Genomic DNA, 9,821 nt, shown 5'->3' with positions numbered 1-9,821 from the left:
TTTGTGTGAGTGAGGATTTACTTTTATTTGCCACACTGAGGACTGTGGGTGTAAGATTCATGCCTTCCTTTCACTCTAGAAAACTATGTCATTGTCTATTCAAATATATCCTGGGTCAGCGATCCCCAAGACTACTCCCATATTCTGAGATTTTCTAGAAAGAATTATGGGACACAGCATATAGTTGTATTCACAGATAAGTTTATTGTAGTGATGCCAAGAATATACAACCACATTATATGGGGAACAGCACAGGCAGAGTCTGGAAGAATCCGTTTGCAGGCTCCCTTATGCTGTCACCCTCCCATGAGGGGGCTTACAGAGCACTCTTCACCCAGCATCAAAAATGCAGCAACATAGGTGTGATGTTTATTATGCTCAGGAGAGACCATTAGAGACTCAGAAACTTTGGTTTTTATTGGAGGCTGGTCATACAGACAAACTGCTTAGCATATACCAAAATTCCAGACTCCCAAAAGGAAAACAGGTGTTCAGCATAAAACACAGTGTTTGTATAAACAGTGGAGGCATAGAAAACCACGCTTACCAGTCAGGAAATTATGAGAACATTCCTGAAATCCAAATTCCCAGATGTCAGCCCAGGGCTAACTTGCAGGCTGGCCTTTGTAAAGAGAACAGTATCAGGGCTGCTGTATTAATCTTTTTCTTGGCCTACAGCCCCACTCCCTTTTCCTTTTCCTTTCCACTTGGATCTCTTAATGAGCTTATGTTGGAGCTTCTAATTATTTCTACTTCCCTTATGTTTCCATTTCATTAAGCTTTTATGCTATATCCTGGGTGGTTTCCCACAATCCGTCATTTAACTTATTCAATTTATCTTTATAGTGTACTGTTCAACCTCTCTATTTAGAGTTTTAAAAAAATTATATTCATATTTGTATCCTAGCTTGTATCCAAGTTTTCCCCCATAGTCTAGTTCTTAACTCTTTGTATATTTAGAATATTTTAATTTATTTTTTATCTATTTTGGGGGGCTGCTGGGGATTGAAGCCAGGGGAGCTTTATCACTGAGTTGCAATCCTATTTTTGTTTTGTTTTGTTTGTTTGTTTGTTTGTTTTGGAGACATGGTCTTGCTAAGTTGGGTGAGGTTGGCCTCAAATTTGCAATCCTCCTGGTTCAGCATCCTAGGTTGCTGGGATTACAGGTATGCATTACCACACCTGATGATATTTGGAATATATTTACTTTAAAATCTAGATTGTTACATTATATACAGTTCTAGAAATGGGAGAATCTTTTAATGTATCTGTTGATTCTCTTTATTGATGATTCATTTCCTTGTAAGGTCTAAATTATTTTTACATGTTTGATTTGGTTTTCCATAGATGTTCTGTGAGCCTTAAGCTATAAAAACATGGGAAATATTTTTTGGAAAGTTTTCCATTGCTGTGAATCTACTAATAACAAGACCAATTTTATGTTAATTTTTCATTATGGGCTCTTGTACTACACTTGTAATCATGCAGATTGAATCACAGAACTAGGCTTCTGATTTCTTTTATCTAACACCATTCTTAACAATTTCTTTGGCCAGCAAGGAGTGTTTCTAGTTTGTATTTAATAAACATGCAGGCCCCTTGTTATGCCAGCTTGAAGCAAAAAATAGGTTCTCCTTTCTTGAACACTTGTGCCCTGAGGTCTGGATTCCTATGCAAGGCTCCAAGCTTCACTTTTACTTTACCCCATCATTGTACATTCTCACTTCAATTTTTTATGGGTGGTAAGGATAGTACCCAGGACCTTCTGTATGCTAGCCAAGTGCTCTACCATTGAGCTAAATTCCCATCACTCCCACCACTTCATTTTTGACACATAACACATTTCTTGGCTTTGTGCTTGGCTGCATATTACATTATTTTTTAGAATTCATGGTAGCATTCTTTACATTTGCAATTGGAAACATGGGGTGGTGGACATGGGGAGGATCCATCCTTATGATCATAATATTGATAAGAATTTACCACAGGGCATTTAGAGATCCATGTTATCCCATATATTGTAGTAAAATTTTAATGATTCATCTCATTTTTCTCCTAGAATTCTGGGAAGTTGATGAGCAGATAGATAACTAAAAGGAAAGTCAATACAGACCTCTGTGGCAAGCTGCATTCATAGACCAGAAAACACTGAAAGATGAAAATGTTCAAGAATGCAGAACATACAGAAAAATCATTTATCTGAGCAAATTCTTTGTTTCTATAAGACAAAGACACCCTAAATATTCATGGAGAAGATATTTAAAACGTAATATAGCTCAGTTCATAGAGTGCTTGCCTCACATGCACAAGGTTCAATCCCCAGTACCACCAAAAAAAAAATAATATAAATGGTCTTAGTCAAATGTTCTCTCTGATGCTAACACACAAAAAGGAGGGAGGGGAAGAGTAGAAGTTCATTGGATTAGACAAAGGGGAACGAAAGGAAGGGAGGGAAATGGGAATAAGAGAGACAGTGAAATGAATCTGACATAGCTTTCCTATGTTCATATATAAATACACCACCATTGTAATTCCACATCATGTACAACCACAAGACTGGGATCCTTATTAGAATAAGATATACTCCAATTGTGTATAATATGTTCAAATATACTCTACTGTCATGCATATCTAAAAAGAATAAATAAAAAATAAATTTAAAAATAGAAGCTTTGTAAGAAAGATAGATTATAGATGTAAGGTAAATTGGAAATTATGTCTCCCTTCTTATCTTGATAAATCCTAACCTGCAGAGAAATCTGTTGAACCCAATCAACAAGGAAAAGCCCCCCACCAGAAGCAATAAAATAAAAGTCAGAGAATTCAAACTGGGGAGAAATTCTATGAATGTACTGAATATAGTAGAGTGTTTATCCAGAAAAACCAACCTTGTTTTCCATCAAAGAATTCACACTGGAGGGGTTGGGATTGTGGCTCAGTGGCAGAGCGCTTGCCTTGCACCTGTGAGGCACCGGGTTTGATCCTCAGCACCATATAAAAATAAATAAATAAAATAAAGACATTGTGTCCATGTATAACTAAGAAAATTTTTTTAAAAAAGAATTCACACTGGAGAGAAACTTTATGAATGCTTTGAATTTGCAAAAGCCTTCAGTCAGAAGATAGCCCTCACAGCACACCCGAGAACTCATTCAGGAGAGAAACCCTATGAATGCAGTGGATGTGGGAAAGCCTTTATCCAGAAGGCAACTTTTATTAAACATGAGCAAACTCACATGGGAAAGAGACCATTTGTGTATGGTGAATGTGCAGAAGCCTTTAAGAGTTCTTATCATCTTATTAGACACGAAAAAACACATATTAGACAAGCATTTTATAAAAGAATCAAGCATGCTAAGTCCAGCATTATACATCAAATGTCTCACACAGATGAGAAACCTAAGTGCAGTAAGTATAGGAAAACCTTTGATGAGAAACCCATCACCATTAAACATCAGAAAACTAACAGAAAAGAGAACCTTGTGAGTGCAGTAGATGTGGAAAAACTTCAAGAGAAAGTCACACCTCTCTGTTCATCAGAAAATTCACACAAAAGAAAAACCCTATCAATGCAGCACATGTGGGAAGACTGTTAGTGTAAAATCACATCTGTTTGGCTATCATTGAAATCATACAGGAGGGAAACCCTACAAATGAAGAAGATGTGGGAAAGCTTTCAGTGAGAGGCAACCCTATTGTCCATCAGAGAATTCATACAGGAGAGAAACCCTATAAATGCAATGAATGTGGGAATATTCTGTGAGAAGTCACCACTGATTAAACAACGGAGAATTCATATGGGAGAGAGACCCTATGAATGCAGTGACTGTGGGAAAGACATCAGTAGGAAGTTGACTGTCATTAAATGTCAGGGGATTTATACAGGAGGAAAACCCTACAAATGTAGGGAATGTGGGAAAGCCTTCCATGTGAAATCAGTTCTCCTTACATATCACAGAACTCACATGGGAGAAAAACCTTTTGAATGCAGAGACTGTGGGAAAGCCTTCAGTGGGAAGTCAACCCTGAATAAACATCAGGTAAGTCATACAGGAGAGAGAATGTACAAATGTTCTTGAAAAGTTAGATAATTTCACTAGTAATTGTACCTCATGCTGTACATCAAATAATTCATCCTGGGGAGTCATTAAGAATGAATGTCAGGGGGCTGGGGTTGTAGCTCAGTGGCAGAGCACTTGCTTAGCACATGAGAGGCACAGGGTTCAATCCTCAGCACCACATTAAATAAATGAATAAAATAAAGGCATTGTGTCCATCTACAACTAAAAAAAATTTAAAAGCTAACTACATTAAAAAAAGAACGAGGGCTGGGCATATAGCTCAGTTGGTGAAGTGCCTGCCTCACATGCACAAAGCCCTGGGTTCAATCCCCAGGACCACAAAAAAAAAAAAAAATAAAAATAAAATTTAAAAAAAGAATGTCAGAAACACCTCATTTTTATTTTTTATTATTTTTTTTAAAAAATAAATGACAGCAGAATGTATTACAATTGTTATTACATGTATACAGCACAATTTTTTCATATCTCTGGTTGTATATAAAGTATGTTGACACTAATTCATGTCTTCATACATGTACTTTGGATGATGATGTCTATCACGTTCCACCATCCTTGCTAATCCTCTGCCCCCTCCCTTTCCCTCCCACCCCTCTGCCCTATCTAGAATTCATCTATTCCTCCCAAGCTCCCTCTCCCTACCCCACTATGAGTCAGCCTTCTTATATCAGAGAAAATATTTGGCATTTGTTTTCTTGGGATTGGCTAACTTCACTTAGCATTATCTTCTCCAATGCCATCCATTTACCTGCAAGTGCCATGATTTTATTCTCTTTTATTGCTGAGTAAAATTCCATTGTGTATATATGCACATTTTTAATCCATTCATCCATTGAAAGGCATCTAGGTTGGCTCCACAGTTTAGCTATTGTGAATTGTGCTGCTATAAACATTGATGTGGCTGTGTCCCTGAAGTATGCTGTTTTTAAGTCTTTTGGGTATAAAACGAGGAGAGGGATAGTTGGGTCAAATGGTGGTTCCATTCCCAGTTTTCTAAGGAATCTCCATACTGCTTTCCATATTGGCTGCACCAATTTGCAGTCCCACCAGCAATGTATGAGTGTACCTTTCTCCCCACATCCTTGCCAACACTTATTGTTGTTTGTCTTCATAATAGCTGTCATTCTGACTGGAATGAGATGATATCTTAGAGTGGTTTTGATTTGCATTTCTCTAATTGCTAGTGATGATGAACATTTTTTCATATATTTGTTGATTGATTGTGTATCCTCTTCTGAGAAGTGTCTTTTCAGGTCCTTGGCCCAATTGTTGATTGAGTTTTTTTTTGGTTTTTTTTTTTTTTTGGTGCTTAGATTTTTGAGTTCTTTATATACCCTAGAGAGTAGTGCTCTATCTGATGTGTGAGGGGTAAAAATTTGCTCTAAGGATGTAGGCTCTCTGTTCACCTCAAAGATTGTTTCTTTTTCTGAGAAGAAACTTTTTAGTTTGATTCCATCCCATTTATTGATTCTTGGTTTTAATTCTTGTACTATAGGAGTCTTATTAAGGAAGTTGGAGCCTAATCCCACATGATTAGGGCCTACGTTTTCTTCTATTAGATGCAGAGCCTCTGGTTTAATTCCTAGGTCCTTGATCTACTTTGAGTTGAGTTTTGTGCATGGTGAGAGAAAGGAGTTTAATTACATTTTGTTCCATATGGATTTCTAGTTTCCCCAGCACCATTTGTTGAAGAGGCTGTCTTTTCTCCAATGCATGTTTTTGGCGCCTTTGTCTAATATAAGATAATTGTAATTTTGTGGGTTAGTCTCTGTGTCCTCTATTCTGTACCATTGGTCTACCACTCTGTTTTCGTGCCAATACCATGCTGTTTTTGTTACTACTGCTCTGTAATATAGTTTAAGGTCTGGTATAGTGATGCCACTTGTTTCACTCTTCCTACTAAGGATTAATTTAGCTATTATGGGTCTCTTATTTTTCCAGATGAATTTCACTACTGCTTTTTCTCTTTCTATGAGGAATACCATAGGGATTTTGATCAGAATTGCATTAAATCTGTATAGTGCTTTTGGTAGTATGGTCATTTTGATAATATTAATTCTATCTATCCAAGAGCAAGGTAGATCTTTCCAGCTTCTAAGGTCTTCTTTGATTTCTTTCTTTAGGGTTCTGTAGTAGAAACACCTCATTTTAAGAATGTCAGAAGGTGCAAGTGGAAGGTCCCAAGGTGGTGGTGAGGAGCTGTAGGGTGGGAAGTAACATGAGGACAGAGAATGGCCTGCCAGGCCTAGTGGTGGTAGAGAGGTTCAGCGGCTAGAGGGCAAGCCAGAGAAGCTGATGCTCTGGCGTAGCACATGGGTGTGGCCAGGGGCCGCCAGGTCCTCTTTGGGGTTGTGAATGAAGGCTCACTCTAAGCCGTAGGGAAAGCAGCTCTGGAGGTAGAATTTGTGGCGAGTTCCATCTTTTACTTGGGATGGCGAGTAGTCTAGGGCAGCTCACCCAGGCCATGAGCAAAATGGCACTTCACCCCACAGCAGCAGGTATTTGTCCAACTATAACTAGAAAAAGTAAATATTTTTAAAAATGAATCAATAAATGGGATGGAATCAAACTGAAAAGTTTCTTCACAGCAAATAATCGATAACATGAAGAGAAAGCCTACAGAATTGGAGAAAATCTTTGCCACCTGCACCTCAGATAGAGCATTAATCTTCAGGACATATATAAAGAACTCAAAAAATACACACGCAAAAATAACTCAATCAATAAATGGGCAAAGGAAATGAACAGGTACTTCACATAAGAAGAAATACAAATGGTCAACAAATATATAAAAATCTCTACCAATTAGATAAATGCAAAATAAACCATACTGAGATTCCATTTCACTCTAGTCAGAATGACAATTATCAAGAATACAACTAACGTAAGTGTTTTTGAGGATGTGGGGAAAAAGGTTCACTCGTACATTGCTGGTAGGACTGCAAATTGGCGCAACCACTATGGAAAGCAGTATGGAGAGTCCTCAGAAAACTTGGAATGAAACCACCTTTTGACCTAGTCTATACTCAAAGGACTTAAAATCAGTGTACTACAGTGATGCAGCTACATCAATGTTTATAGCAGCTCAATTCATGATAGCCAAACTATGGAACCAACCTAGGTATCCTTCAACAGATGAATGGCTAAATAAAGTGTGACACATATACACAATGGAATATTATTCAGCCATAAGGAAGAATGAAAATATGGCATTTGCCAGTAAACGGAGTAAATGGAGACTATCATGTTAAGTGAAATAAGCCATTTCCCCAAAACAAAAGGCTGAATGTTCTCTCTGATGTATGGATACTAACACACAATAAGAGGGGTAGAAAAGAATAGAAGTTCATTGGATTAGACAAAGGGGAATGAAGGGAAGGGAGGGGGATGAGAATAAGAAAGTAGAATGAATCAGACATAACTTTTCTATGTTCATATATGAACACAGAACCAATGAAACTCCACGTCATGTACAACCACAAGAATGGGATGCTAATTTGAATAAGTTATACTTCATGTATGTGTGTCAAAATACACTCTACTGTCATGTATATCTAAAAAGAACAAATTTTAAAAATGAAAAAAGAACATGTCTTCTAAAGAATAGTTATCTGCAGAATATGATATTGCTTTGTTTCAAAATCATAATGGGGCTGGGCATGGTGGTGCATGCCTATAATCTCAGGGACTCAGGTAGCTGAGGCAGGAGGATTGCAATTTTGAGGCCAGCGTCAGAGACTTAGAGAGATCCCAAGCAACTTAGTTAGATCCTGTCTCAAGACAAAAAAATTTAAAAAGGACTGGGTATGTGGTTCAGTGGTTAAGTGCCCTTGGGTTCAATCCCTGCTACCAATTAAAAAAATGCTGATGGGGTGTACTGTGACTCACACTTAGGGATTTTACAAAGGCTCCATACATCATTTTTATCTGCCATAGATACATAAAGCACCACATAGTATGCTAGGTCATAAGGCTAAAGATATAGTGTGCATGATAGATCAAACCAATTTAAAAGTGTATTCCTGCCAGGCATGGTAGCACACTCCTGTAATCCTTGTGGCTCAGGAAGCTGAGGCAGGAAGATCACGGATTCAAAGCTAGCCTCAGCAATTTAGCAAGGCCCAAAGCAATTCAGCAAGACCCTGTCTCTAAATAAAATATTTAAAAGGGCCCTTGGATTCAATGTTAAGTGCCCTTGGATTCAATCCCTGGTACCAAAAAAATAATAAAAATAAAATAAAAGTGGACTCTTGTTCTGGACCACAGTAAAAATTAAAATTTGCAAATTTGTGTTATTCAGTAAGTGGAATGGAAAGCATGGTAAAATGAGGTTTATGGAACCTAACAGAGAGTGGTTTCTTAAAAGTATCATAGTTCTCTGTTGTAGATTCCATGGCCTTGCTCTAAAAATCTCAGAGATGCATCCTCATACTACATCTTTTCCCACCACTGACAGCTTGAACACCATAGGGCCATCCAGAACACATGATCTAAGAAATTACAGCCTGGGCATGCTATAGAGCATTTCCTACTCTAGGATCCACTCAAAGCTGGCAGCCTTCTGTGTCAACTGTTATATGGGCCTGAGAAGCATTTCTAGGAATATGTTACCTCTAGATCCCAATGCAGCTTACCTTAATTGTGGTAGTCTACAGTCATTCTCTAGGAACTAGCTGGTTTCTGAAGTGGCCAGAATAGTGAATTAAATATATAGGGACCACCATTCATTTTTTTTCCTTTTGATATTTAATGGTGGCACTAATACCTGTCACCCCTAGGGTGAAATGTTGTTTTAATTTACACTCTTGGTTGGTGGGGGAAGGAGGAGGAAGATATTTCCATTGGTTCTCCCTACTATGAAAGATCTTACTGCACAGAATAAAGGACCCCAGGCAGAGAGGAATCCAACCTCCAAGTATGTAAATTTCAATTATGCACTTGGAGAATGGGGACATGATCACTGGGAAGGTTTGCAGATGCAATGGGCCACTATGAGTCAGATTTACACTGTATTCCATTTATTATCTGGACCCAATAGACCCCCTCTCTTACAAGAGGGCCACAATGATGCTTTGAGCATTTTATTATAGGTGCCAACTCAGAAAGCTGTGTCTAAAAGTTTCTGGGCATTCCATTTTCCCTAGTGTATAGTCACTCAAATAAATGTCATAGTTTCCTTTGGGGAAAAATGAGGGTAAGCATTATAAATGTATGCCTGCTACAATGTTGTATAATCCTTCCTTGAAGAACATGGGCAAATCTTGCTACAAATGGTTCTGGGTCTGAAGATTGGCTAGGATCTGGGAACTAAGTAAAGGACCCTCATTTTTAAAAGGAGGCAATTGCCCTAAGACTCCTGCTCTTTTAATCTTGACCTTTTCCAGTGGTAATATTAAACAGATATCCTACTGGATGCCCATCAATTTTATTTCCAGGGATGCCAGGCTTATCAGCAAAATTGACACAGGTGAAGGAAAATTAATGAGCTCGAGAGAAAGGGTTTAAGCTTTCAACATTTAATATGATATAGGCTGTGGCTTTTTCTAAATGTCCTTTAACAGACTAAGGAAGTTCCCTTTTATTCCCAGTTTACTGAAAGGGATTTTTTCCCCATGAATGTACATTAATTTTGCCAAATAATTTTCCTGTAACTATTGAAAAGATCATGTCTGTCTGTCTGTCTGTCTATCTATCTATCATTTATTTTGTAGTACTGGAGATTGAACCCAGGGTACTCTACCA

At 37.9% G+C, this 9,821-nt stretch overlaps 2 protein-coding genes across 2 annotated transcripts in view; one reads left to right on the top strand and one right to left on the bottom strand.

Annotated features, from left to right (window-relative positions):
- Positions 1–346: 346 nt before the first annotated feature.
- On the top strand, positions 347–4,079 carry Znf674 (zinc finger protein 674). The gene is given in 6 exon segments (XM_048796394.1): positions 347–360; positions 3,062–3,480; positions 3,483–3,503; positions 3,506–3,692; positions 3,694–3,753; positions 3,755–4,079. Coding segments are annotated over 6 exon segments (1,026 nt in total).
- Positions 4,080–6,117: 2,038 nt separating this feature from the next.
- Krbox4 (KRAB box domain containing 4) overlaps positions 6,118–9,821 on the bottom strand; it is a 28,345-nt gene continuing 24,641 nt past the window's right edge. The window contains exon 6 of the mRNA XM_048796473.1: positions 6,118–6,595. Within this exon, the coding sequence (XP_048652430.1) occupies positions 6,561–6,595 (35 nt within the window). The 3' untranslated portion in view covers positions 6,118–6,560. The remainder of the gene's footprint in view (positions 6,596–9,821) is intronic.

Source organism: Marmota marmota, unplaced genomic scaffold, assembly GCF_001458135.2.
Source record: "Marmota marmota marmota unplaced genomic scaffold, marMar, whole genome shotgun sequence".
NCBI lineage: Eukaryota > Metazoa > Chordata > Mammalia > Rodentia > Sciuridae > Marmota > Marmota marmota.
The sequence above is the reverse complement of the archived record's forward strand: the minus strand, read 5'-3'. Positions and strand labels throughout refer to the sequence as shown.